General features: G+C 34.3%; 1 protein-coding gene across 1 annotated transcript in view; it reads left to right on the top strand.

Annotated features, from left to right (window-relative positions):
• Positions 1–13,050, top strand: part of LOC136041410 (calcium-activated chloride channel regulator 1-like) — an 84,320-nt gene that overhangs the window by 50,648 nt on the left and 20,622 nt on the right. Inside the window, exons 11-12 of the mRNA XM_065726065.1 lie at positions 3,188–3,308; positions 9,380–9,570. Coding sequence (XP_065582137.1) covers positions 3,188–3,308; positions 9,380–9,570 — 312 coding nt within the window. The remainder of the gene's footprint in view (positions 1–3,187; positions 3,309–9,379; positions 9,571–13,050) is intronic.

Below are 13,050 nucleotides of genomic sequence, written 5' to 3'. Positions count from 1 at the left end.
ATACATATAATAATGATTTTCTCTACTCTGTGTCAACAGCAGAAGGTTCTGGCATCATAATGATCATAAAGTACTTGGCTGGTGCATGCTAACATATGTCTTTGAGACTACATGAATTATTATTACCAACATTTTGCAGACTTCGTCATACTAATATGAGCGATTAGAAGTTTAGTTTGTTTATGTCTTATATTTTGTACTTGGACAGCAAGTGCTGGAAAGAGGGCAAGTTGAGCTTACACTTGAGGGTAGAAAAATATCTTAACCCTCAAACGTGTATTTTTAGACTTAATTCTTCATAGAAGGACGATGATAGATGAATAGAAGGGCGATTATATTATGCTAGGTAGCAGGACTTGAAAAGACGTCTTTGAAAATGTTTGGTCGAAAAAATGAGGTATCATGCCTGTTAGGTCACCTCAGCTGGAAGCTGAAAGCTTTTATAAATTCAAAATATTGTTTATTTTTATTTGTTTTTTCATCGTGCCACTTCATACGAAAGGAGTAGTCATATAAACTTTGAAGGGGGATCAATTAACTGTAAACGGAAAGCTTTAGTGTCCTTTTTAAGAGAATAATGTTATTTGAGGTAATTAAGGATCCCTCACGGTCTTTGACATCGAACCAAAATTTGAGTGAGTCAGTTTGTTCGAAATAGTCAAAAAGTCTAATAGATATTTCTCTTTGGATGAAATAACGCCAATAATTATAATCGTAAGGGCTGTAAATTATAAAAATTGCCAATCGCTTAAAAGGAATGGTAGTAAATAAGGGATTCGTGCAAAAACTTAGGAGGTTAGATTTACCATCCCCCCCTTCTTGAACCACATTAGTATTTGAAACAAACTATGACTTGGATATTGCAGTGAGATCTACGTTCAATGATAAATTCGGATAAGATCAGTTATTAGCTTTGTTATGTCCGTGTAATTCTAGGTTGATGAATTGCGGATTGCTCATTATATCTGCTATGGACATGACCATTAATCCATTTATCGTCTTTCATTCCAGGTAAAATAAAAAAAAAGTTTTTTTTTCAGAAACTGAATATTGCAGTGAGATCCACGTTCAATCATAAAATTAGATAAGATCAGTTATTAGCTTTGTTATTTCTCTGTATTCTAGGTTGATGAATTGTGGATGTTTGATTATATCCGCTAAGGACATAATCATTAATCCATTTATCGTCTTTCATTCCAGGTTAAATATAAAAAAAAATTAGATAAACTTAATAAGCACCCTTAAAATTAAAGCGAGCAGAGATTATTCTGTATATGGGAAGCTGCCCAATCCTCTTTACCTTACTCTTTCTGCTAAGGTTGGTTAGTACTTTAAAAAGCTTCTCACTCTAAGTGAACGGTCCTCTTGTTTAGTAGTCATTCTTATAAAGTTTGGACAAAAAGTCACACATTTGTAGAAAGAGAAAGGGTTTGATAAGGACCAGCCTCATAAATGGAATAATTTCTCTTCGTTATAAGGTTTAATGTTGTTCTTTTCTTTCAGTGTAAAAAACTTGCTGGGAAATCAGCCTCCAGCCTCCATAGAAGAATTTCCTTCCCCGCAAAAAAAATATCTATGGAAAGTTTTCTCCTGTGTATCTTACGATAATTCCTGAGTAAATTCTCTTTAGCCTACTTTCATTTGAAAAAAAGAATTTTTAAATGTTTTTAATGTAAAAAATCCTACAGTGAGAATTGCTGCTGTGGATTTGCCATACGCGAATTAATCCCCTAGATAGTTTTAACCTTGCTAGAATTTTCCCTGGAACGTCTCGACACGTAAAATTGAGTTGCCAAAATAAAGTTAAGACAAATAAAAAGCATTTCGGGTAGAAATTCTAGTAAGTTTTCGCATAAGATTTTCCATGGAACGTTCAATCTCCTTAAAACCTTCCTCTTTTCCACCTCCTATGGAAAACCCCGGCCTGCTGAAATCCTCATAACAAACAAAAATCCAAACTTTTAGACATGGGAGCTTGAAACCTTGGCAGTTAGGATATCTGATATGGTTAATCTGATGGTACAATTTTTCGTAAGATTTCTTGACTCTTAGGGGATGTTTCCATCCTTTTTGAAAATCAGGCAAGATTTCCTCAGGCTTGTTGGTTCTGAAGGGTAGACTTTAAGAATTTTGCGTACTTGGAATCAGTATATAAACCTATTCTTTTTATATATCTATTGTTATAGAAATTCAGTTTTTAGAGTTTCGATTATTATTGGGCCGAGTCACTCCTTGCTTAAAATTTTCTGTTACGAACGCTTTGATCTTGGTTATGACGTTTTTTTTCGATATTAACAGAAATAAAACACTTAGTTCAAAAGCTTTTAGTAAAATACTAATAGTGTTCTAATCTTCAGAGGGCTTGGGGAGTACTCATTTTAGTTTCTGCTTGGTTACTTGGTTATAATTTGTACTTCCAATTTGTTTTCGCTTTCATTTATTTATTGATGGTCATTTGTGTTAGTTAAAGGTTTGAAAACTTATTTGACTTCATTTCTGCTTATTTCTGGTTTACTGTGTCTTTTTACTCTCAAAAATATATTTCATGGAAAATTTTTTAAAATCAATTTAGAAAAGAGGCTAATCAAGGCGGTGATAAGAAAAGAGACTCAATAACTGGGAGTAGTTAGCAATGGGATCAAGTGTTTTCATCTTCCTTAATGCATCTTCCATTGGAAAAATACCTCAGAAAGTAGTGTAATTCTAATAAAAAAAAAATATCTCCTCCTCTTCCTTGGGTGACCGTATATTCCCAAGAAGCAATAAATACTTTCTCAGGGGTATATTTTAAGGAATGAAAAACAGCGACGCAACATTGAGGTTATGATAAATTGCTTTCAGCAATAAAAGGAAATTGAACTTAAAAAACGATTATAATCTGTCTAATGGAGACAGAAAATCACTTAAATCTTAAATAAACAAAACTCATCCGAAGCATGATAGAGGATGGCAACCCTCGTTTCAGCAAATATAATCAGCGAATTATTACCATTAAATTTTCACCATCTAATTCATCTGCAATAGACATGTGAGATATACCCTTTTGTCACGGACACGACAAAGTTTTCTGTTTGACTTTTTCTTGCGGCGTTTGGTGAAATATTATTTAATGCTTTGATTTTTGCAAAAGACAAGCAGTCTTAGATTTTGAAGGATTTTCTGCCAATTTTAATCTATATCATTCTAGTTCAAGCCACCGAAGATAATTATTTCAAGTTTGATAGTAGAAAACACAGCCAAGTCTGATTTACAAGTAACAATGGAATGGATATCCCCCAGAGGGAATGCAACCGATGATACAGCAGCAGGTACTTCCCCTTTCTTTCTTTCTGTACATAAAAACATAAATTCTGTTCTAAGTGGAGTTGGCTATGGAAAAATGTCCAACCCGTACGCACATTGACCTGATCATTAAAGATATCAGTTACAAATGCCTTTTGCATTAAAAAAATTATTTGATTATATTTTGAAGAATTTTTGCATAAAAGTCAATACAAATATTGTTAAATTATGGTTAACACCAAAGAATATAGACGTTAGTTTAAGACGGAACTATAAAAACTGGAAGTATAATAATTAGTGTTTAACCTACCTAGGGATTTATCTCAGAATGAGGGTTAAAACACAGGAATTTGTTTTCAGAGTTTAGTATTTCCTACCTTTTTGAGTCTTATTTAATTTTTAAATTCTAAAGGTACGAGAGGTTCATACAAAGCCAAATTCTTTTTTCCCAAATTTTTAGCTAGGTACCTTTAATTAGATGATAGCAAAGAAATACATATAAGCAATTCTGTGTTGACTCAGATCCATCTTAGGGAGGGTATTTGGACGGTATATGCATAAAAGAGCTTTATGTGGTAAGATTGCCTGTTGTATCTTGAAGCTATTTATAAACACCAGTTTTGCAATACGCAATCTAATAAACCGTAGAAAGGGGTAAACTTTGAACGTTAGGGGGTAAGTTTGACCAATATCAGTAAAGAAACAATGAGTGCTCTCTTTTGGACGACAATAGAATTACTCGATCGTACTTTTTACTAGATTATTGATAGATTACATCTGGATCAGAAGAAATCTTAGTTCTTTTTTTGCAAGAATATTTGATCTGTCCTAAATTGTGCAAAAGTGGTATACGTAAGTTCCCCCTTTTTTACTTAGATAAACTAAATTAAGGCTTTTGTTTTATATTTTTCTAAGGCTGAGGTGCCAAATGGTCAGGTTTTCAGGTTAGATCATTGTGTTCTTCCATATATTCAAGGTAGCAGTAGTGTTCAAAGTTTCTCGCAAGTATTTCATTTTTCTAGGGTAACTTCGGAAATTTTTTCATAGGGGGGCAGAGGGTACACTTGCCCAAAGAAACTTCTAAGGAGACAAAATTTTAGATAAATAATCTGACGATTGTATTCATTATGTAATTTTTTTAATAGTGTTACTATTAAAATAAAGTAAGGGGTGCAGTTTACAGTAAATATAAGCAGATTCAATCCGAAATTTTCATTTTTCCCATATCTTTAGCACCCTTTCTTGTAAGCAGAAAAGTAAGCAGACAAAATTTAATTAATTTTAATAGATTTTTTTGTGATATTTTGTATTCTAATTTTGTTAATAAAAGAAAATAAATAATTGACAAAATTGTGTTAATGAATAATTTTTTAATAAATTTATTTGTTAAAATTAAAATTACACTTATTTGGGGGGATTCTAATCAATATTTTGCCCTAGGAGTAAGAAAGGTCAGAGCCGCCAATGTGCATTGCCAATTGTTAAACTTTGCATTGAATTGTGACTTGCTCTGTTGTTCAGACCTCTTGGAAACCATTTTGAATCTATTGACCCCAGGAACGTGCAAATCAAGCTTATCTGGTCAGCTTAGTTTTTACTAGTGTTAACCTAATTCCTTGAGACCTGCTTTCATTTCTTATATGAGTGGAAGTCATTTTCCCCTTGGAAATCTGGAACTCAAATAACCTTATTACCTTCAATCGAGCTGTGAAGGGTCATTACAGTAATACTGTGTAGATTTGAATGTCGTGCGGTCCTCCTCTTTTCGGTCTTTTTCTTTTCTTTTCTTTTTTTTTTCTCTTCGTCACATCCCTTTTTTTCTCTTTTTTTGGATAAATCCAGTCAATTCGCTGTTTCTATTTGTTGATTGTTTACTTATTCTTTAGTTAAGTTTCTGCCATAATCAAGCACTTTTGTGCTTGACTAGCGCAGATTATGTACATGTAAGCATGTGATTTTGTTTAAATATATAGGATTGAATTGATTGAATTGAAAAATTTGACAATCAATAGGAGAGACAAAGAGTCATAAAGTTAGATATAAAAAAAAATAGTAAATACAAGTAAAATCACGATTTATTCTCAAAATAATGTGAAAAAATAATTTAAGGCAATTGAATTGGGGTCCTTGGTAATTTCATTTAAAATATGATGGATTTTAAAATTTCATTTTCAGAAAAGGGCCATGGCCTTTGTTTTACCGCTAAGGAGGTTTATTTACCAGACTGAGGTTTATCTACCCAATTTAGCCGGGTAAATAACCAGCAAAAAATAAGTATCTACAAACTTTCGAAACATAAACAAAAATAATGGAAAAACAATTTATTCCTCGGGATTAAGCCTATCAGAGGCAACGCTCTACCGTTGCCTGTAGTAAAGGGCCACAAGCCTTCAATGTATTGTTATTTGTTTATTTTCCTCGTTCACTTCGTATTGAAGGGAAGGCCTTAAAAACTTTGGAGAGGGGTCATTCGGTGGAAACTTGAAAGATCTAGTGTCGTTTCTAAGGGTCAATTAACCTCTAACTGTGGATAATTGACCCTAAGTAAGGGTCAATTAAAGGGCAACCGACCTGCTTGCCATGCCCATTTTTGCTAGTGGCTGTTCTGTTGGCCCCTTCAAGCTTCTATTATTGCTGGCATTTACCCATTAGAAGAAGAAAGCAGAGGTGAAAATTTTACTGGCCAACAGCCTATCTTTCTACTTTTCTGCTAGAATGGTGAAAGTCTGTAGGCGAAACATCATTCGCTTTTTATGCCTTCCGTCAAACACTACAGATATACTGAAATCACTTGAAGTTTCTTTTTTTGTTCGAACAAAAAAGCTTGGAGGAAAATACTTAATGATTACATAATGGACAATCCAAAAGAAACTACATGAAGAAAAGAAAATTCCTCAGCTTATGAAACTACTCCTGGAAAATCTATTGTCAAATAAAAAAAGACAATCTAAACTATGACTTTACCAAGTGCTTATTATACTCCAGAGTCATCCAGGATCACCTACTTGCTGCTTAGAAAGCTCAATAAGAGGTTGTGAGTAGCGCCGGCAAACTTTTATTGGACGTCCTACAAGCTCACATATTTGACAAATATGCAAGGAATACGACGTGCAAATTTATTAGCATTGCATTGAAGAAAAGCATCGGGGATGCACAATATTCAAGTTGCAAGTACGACATGACTGGCGTATCGAGATACGAGAATGGATCTGAAATAGAGGTTGATCAATAAGCTAGAACTGGCCCTTCTACTCTGTAAAGTGGGGCAGCAGCCAAAACCGATCCAAATTAATCAATAGCCTGCGTGGATGGACATTAATCCATCACAAAGTTCTTTATGGGTTGTATTTATGAGTATTCTGTGGTGTTGAAGGTAAATGGGAAAGTCTAATAGCTTGCTGAACACAATGTACCTGCAAAAAAACAAAGATGGATGCTTCGATTTTTCTGTGGTGAAAGACTCAGTATCTATTCGTCAGCCGCTCAGTATTCTACGTAGAATGGTCCTGGTGTTTTACGATTCGATGCAGAATGACGTGTTTCCCGCATGCAAAAAACAATTTTTAGCTACCGCTAGCTTATAAAAAAATATCACAAAATAAGCTCGATTTTTTCGATTTTTTAATTAAAAACTATCCCTTTCAACGGTATGATGGTTTGCAAAAAAAGTTTAAAAACTACGACTTTTGGTTATTCTTAAATAAGTTCCAAAATGGAATTTGAGCAAGAATAAATTCATTGACTTTGTGTGACATTAGGCAGGATTAATATCCTTCATTTCATTGCTACAGATCATTTTTATTGGGGGGGGGGAGTTTGAGGAGTTTTTTCTAATACTTATTTACAATATTTTAAAATAATATGAGCTTTAAATGACATTAGAAGCTACTACAGTTGTTAACACTGCCTTGCAGTTCAAAGTCGCCTGATGCCAGCATAACTGTGCATACTCTTGATTTTCAAAGCTTTGCTCTCTACTTTCTCCAACGCAGTACCTTGTTTACTTTAAATCCTTTCTTAAATCCATAAATACACGATTTTCGTTTATCCGTAATCTATTATCCGAGAAGGTTCACCTATCAATCTTAACCTATACTTTATTACATTACTAGAATTTGGAAAAACAATCAGTAATAAAAACATAACAACGGTAGAGTTATATACCCCAAAACATCCCTCCAAGATATACAAAATGTAGAAAAAGTTCTGTTGATGAAAATACAGTTGAATACTGTGTTGTTTACCGAATTGCGATTTTCTGGAGAATCACCACTTACCATGGTCATGCGTAGCGCCAATTGCAGATAAGGAGTGTAAAACAAAATAGAAACCACAACCATCTCAAAACACAAGAAAACCTTAAATATTTGAAACAGAACGCATTATCGTCGGGGGTTTGTTGGTCTTTGTTGGAATTTATTAGTTTAAATATTTGTCTTTGTAATACTTAGGCCAAGAACACTCCAGTGAACAAAATAAACTTATAAAATATGTTGGTTTACCGAGGAATAGGGGTAAAAGAGTTCTTTTTTCTTCTGAGTGGCTTGAAACGTTCCTGGACAAGGGAACCCCAATATAGAAATTGGGGCCATGAACCCTAACAGACCGTGTTTATTGTAGTTTATTATAAGCAAAACAATGGCACGCAACACTTCATTCGGTCACACAATAAACAGTATAAATATTAAGATTAATTTAAATCTGAGTTACATTTTACAACTTCTAGATACAGAAACTTTCAAGGGGTGCTCCTAAGACTTTTCCCCGTCCCTCCCCTGAAAAAAGGAACCCAAATTTACCCAATTTGTGTGCACATCTTATTTGAACTATCAAAGAATGTTGGTTTTTTCATTGGTGGAAAAAAAGAGTCTTAATTTTTTCTTTTCTGTCTCAATACCCGTACCACTAATATAGGTTGAACGGGTTGAACTTAAGAAAATCTAGTTTTCTTTCCTTTTTTTTTAAGCCTTTATTAAAAAAAAAATGGAAAAAAACGGAAAAAAATAGTATTGCTTTCGATCACGGATGTACCGTTTTGTGTAGGTTCGGTTGTTTGACTTCAATAACAAATGATGATTTAAACACTGATTTCACCCCCTAGTCACTAATACATGGTATAGCTTAGATGCTCACTTTGCTGATTGTATTGTGTTTAAAGCATGCCTTTGTACGCTTAGCTTTTGGAATGCTTTTGATCAATTTTCTGTTTTTGATTTTTAGCAAATAGTTATTAGCACAAATAGGTCAACATTAAGATTTAATTTTGATTCTTAGAATCTAAAATCAAGGGTTTGTGGTTACCAATTTTTGGACAACCCAAAGGCATGTAAAGTCAGGACTGTGTCAGGATAGCTTCTAAAATTCCTTTACCCCAGGTAATGAATCATTAAAATAGATGGCGTTTATGAATTTATCCTCTGACAATTCACTAATTAAGTAAATGAAATAATGTTATTTCAACTTATTAGGTTTGGTTCTGAGAGTTTGGTTCTTTGGGGAATGCTTTACTTTTTTTGCCTTTTTATCCTGGTTAGAGCAACCATGTATGTTCTATCGAAAATATTTTTATTATTATTGTTATCACTTCCTTTTTTGATTCTTAGAGAATTACGGGGTGTAATATATCCACGTACACTTATTTTTCAACCTTCAGCTATTCCCTTGATATACAGACGTAGTGTCGAACCAACTTCGGTGCCACAAAGAGTTTATTGAGATCCAAAATTATTAATAGCCATCCCTGCATTTAATTTCCTAAATTTCTCAAGTACCGAAATCTGTGAGCTGCTGCCAAAACTTTAGTTACAAAAGGGATGTAACTCCAGGTACCAAAGAACTAAGTTTGGCTTTGCTGGTCTTGTAAGTTCTCAGAACCTCCGAGTGAACATAACAGCTGGTTGCATCGAAGAACTAACTCCCTGTTTAAACCATGTCGTATATGTGAAAAGCAACAAACGGTGCTTTTTTTTCATAAGTGCAAATCCATGATGAGTCGCACTTGTTTTACTAATTTCATACGGCAAAACATGAATTTTAGGCCTGCAATAGTATTTGTTAACGAATTCAGGCTGGCAACTTACTAATTATTATTTTACAGTTTCTAGCTACGAGGTTCGCTATTCGAGTAGAATTGAGACAATTCTAGAGGGAGACTTTGCAGTTGTTGATGAGTTCACTGAATGCAGTCCAGTTGCCCCAGGAAATACACAAACATGTCGTTTCAATATCTCCAACTTCACAGAGATCACTGCGTTTTTTAGTGTTGCTGCAGCAGTAGAAACGGAAAAGGTAACTTTAATTCTTACAGTTATGGAAACTTTGTCTAGGATATATCATTAGGAATGGAAGCTTCCTACGAGGGCGTAACGAGGGAGGGTTTTAATGGAATAGGATGAAGGAGGAGCGTGCATGGCTGTTTTGGTTTCAGGTGACTTCACGTGCTAAAGTGACTTGTTACTTGTAGTAGCAATAGTAGTATTGGATCATCATTGTTTTGTTTTACTGTAAACATTTTGAAGTTTTAATAATTCTCGATTTTAATAATTGAATCTCAAATTAAACCTCCATAAATAGAGAAATTATTTAGTAAATGCTAAACTTTATTATTGCTGGGCAAAAACTCCTCTCCATGGTTATAACGGGAGCCGCAGGAGGTAGACTGTTAGAGCTTCTAGCCCCTAAAGACGTTATTACGCACACCTTGGCAATACTATGGCGCACATGTATAGAAAACCTACGTAACAGGGCTTGCTTGTTAAATCACAGTGAATGTTTTCTAAGATATGTCTGTTATGTCATAGGAAATTGAGGGTGACGCAGTCTTGCATGGCTTTGCTCCAGTATTTTTAGGATTCTTCTTCAAAAATTTTCAGGAGTTCATTTACCCCCAGGATTACTATTGTTGATTTCATAGTTTCTCTGATTCTTAAGAAAATATACAATGACCAGGACTTGTTTGCTTCAGTATTTCTAAGATTTTTCTTTAAATGACTTTCAGGAGATTCTTTACCCCCAGGATTTCTAGGACTGATGTCATAGTTTCCCTGATTCTTAAGAAAACATACGAGGCTCAGGTTTTGTTTGCTTCACTATTTCTAAGATTTTTCGTTAAAAAGTCTTAAGGTCTCGTTTACTCCCAGGACCTCTAAGATTGATCTATTTCTGATTCTTAAGAAAAAACATACGATGGTCGGGATTCAGGCATACAATGGTCAGGGATTCAATATTTCAAAGATTATTCTTTGAAAAGCTTTAAGAAGCTTCTTTGCCCCTGGATTTCTTAGATTGATATCACAGTTTTTCTGATTCTAAAAAACCCTTGAGGGCCAGGGAAAAGACTTAAGGAATTCTTTAGTTTAGGATGTCTAAGATTGATTTTGTGGTTTTTCTGATTTTCTAGAGAAAAACCTATGAAGGCACAGGGCTTCCATACCTAAGGATTTCTAAGATCATTATGTTTGAAAAACATTCAAGAACACTCCCTCCCAAATAAGGGCATAGTCCTTACATCTTCCTGATGTGTTAATGCATATCAGCCATTTCTTACAACCAAACACCCTGCCATTTTCTCCAAGGAGAGCCTTTATAGAAACTAGTGATTTTATGGAGCAAAGCCTTTCCCACTATTTTCAGGAAAATAAGCCTTGTCCGCTACTATTCTAACAGGGAACAGAGTAATGTCTTTGTCCCTGGTGCTATAAAAACAGATATTGAACAAACTTCCACATCAGCCTTCCATTAGATTTTGAACATACAAGGATTAAAAAAAAAAAATGGATTCTCCCAGAAAGTTTGAGAAAAATTGGATTTCTGCTTATATGCTGGCAAGCCTCTCTTTCTATGCCCCTCTTCTCCCCGCCAAAAAAAGGCGTTCATACCCAAATTTGATCTACTATTATTCTCTATATTAGAAAAACACCTAAACACCCATCCCTCCTGCCATTGCATGGTTCTCAAAATGATAGAATAATCTTATTTTCTCGCAAATTATCGAATTTTACCCCGTCTGCATTTTTGATACACTTTTCCGCTAATAGAAGCAGCTTGCTAAAAAAAAAAAAAGGTGTGAAAAGGTACGCAAGGTTAAAAACTTATTATGGTTTTCATCGTGTTAATTTTTTATTTGACAGCTGTTCTTATGATAAATTAAATAAAAAAACTAGTTTTTTTTAACTGAAAGTAAGGAGCGACATTAAAACTTAAAACGAACAGAAATTACTCCGTATATGAAATGGGTTTTCCCCTCCGCAATCCCTCGCTCTTTACGCTAAAGTTTATAATTGTTTAAAAATTAGAATTGTGGCAAAGAGTCAAACTTTAGCGTAAAGAGCGAGGGATTAGGGAGGGGAAAACCCATTTCATATACGGAGTAATTTCTGTTCGTTTTAAGTTTTAATGTTTAAAAAAAACTAGTTTTTCTATTTAATTTCTGAACGTTTTTGAATTAATGCATGTTTGATTTTGGCTCTCCGAACATAAATTATTAAAATGAAATTTGCATACTAATTTTTTTTTGGCTAAATGGCTTTCTCTTAATTTTGATCAGACGATTTTGAGAAATAAGGGGTGGGGAAGGAGGCGTAGTTGCCCTCCAATTTTTCGGTTACTTAAAAAGGTAACTAGAACTTTTAATTTTTAACGAACGTTTTTATTAGTAAAAAATACACGTAACTTAAGAATTAACTTACGTAACAAACTTTTATATTCTTATATTTTTATTATATATATGAGGGGGTGTGTCCCCTCGTTAATACCTCGCTCTTTATACTAAATCTTAAGTTTTGTCCCAATTCTTTAAGAATGACCCCTGAATCAGAAAGGCCGTAGAATAAGTATTTGAAATTACTAAAAATACTTTAGCATAAAGAGCGATGTATTTATTTCCTCCTAAATATATTGCTCTTTATGCTAAAGTATTTTTAGAACCCCTCATATGCTTAATTATCTCTGTTCTGAATACTTTTTCATGTTTATTTTTTCATTGTTTTTTTATAGTAATGCTAGAAAATCCTGCGCCCTTTTCATTGAGTTTCTCTTCCCCCATGACATATTCCTCCAAGGAAAGATCCTCCCACATAGCCCCCTTTCCTCAACCCAACCCCCAAACCAAAAGAATCCCCCTGAAAACGTCTGTACACTTCCCAATAACCATTACTGTATGTAAACACTGGTCAAAGTTTGTAACTTGCAGCCCCTCCTCCAGGGACTGTGGGGGAGTAAGTCATCCCTAAAGACACAGCTATTATGGTTTTCGACTATGCGGAACAAAACGGCTATCTCAAAATTTTGATCCGTTGAATTTATGAAAAAATGAGCGTGGGAGGGGGTCTAGGTGCCCTCCAATTTTTATGGTCACTTAAAAAGGGCACTAGAACTTTTCATTTCCATTGACATTCTAGGACTACTTGGTCGATACGATAACCCCTGGGAAAAAGAAAAGAAAGAAAAAAAAAAACAAATAAACACGCACCCGTGATCTGTCTTCTGGCAAAAAATACGGAATTACACATTTTTGTAGATATGAGCTTGAAATTTTTGCTATAGGGTTCTCTGATACGCTGAATACGATGGTGTGGTTTTCGTTAAGATTCTATGACTCTTAGGGGGTGTTTACCCCTATTTTCCAAAATAAGGTAAATTTTCCCAGGCTCGTAACTTTTGATGACAAACACTAAATTTGATGAAACTCATATATTTTAAAATCAGCATGAAAATCCGATCCTTATGATGTATCTTTTAGCATCAATATTCCGGTTTTTAGAGTTTCGT

The sequence above is a fragment of the Artemia franciscana genome, unplaced genomic scaffold, assembly GCF_032884065.1.
Source record: "Artemia franciscana unplaced genomic scaffold, ASM3288406v1 PGA_scaffold_218, whole genome shotgun sequence".
Lineage (NCBI taxonomy): Eukaryota > Metazoa > Arthropoda > Branchiopoda > Anostraca > Artemiidae > Artemia > Artemia franciscana.
The sequence above is the reverse complement of the archived record's forward strand: the minus strand, read 5'-3'. Positions and strand labels throughout refer to the sequence as shown.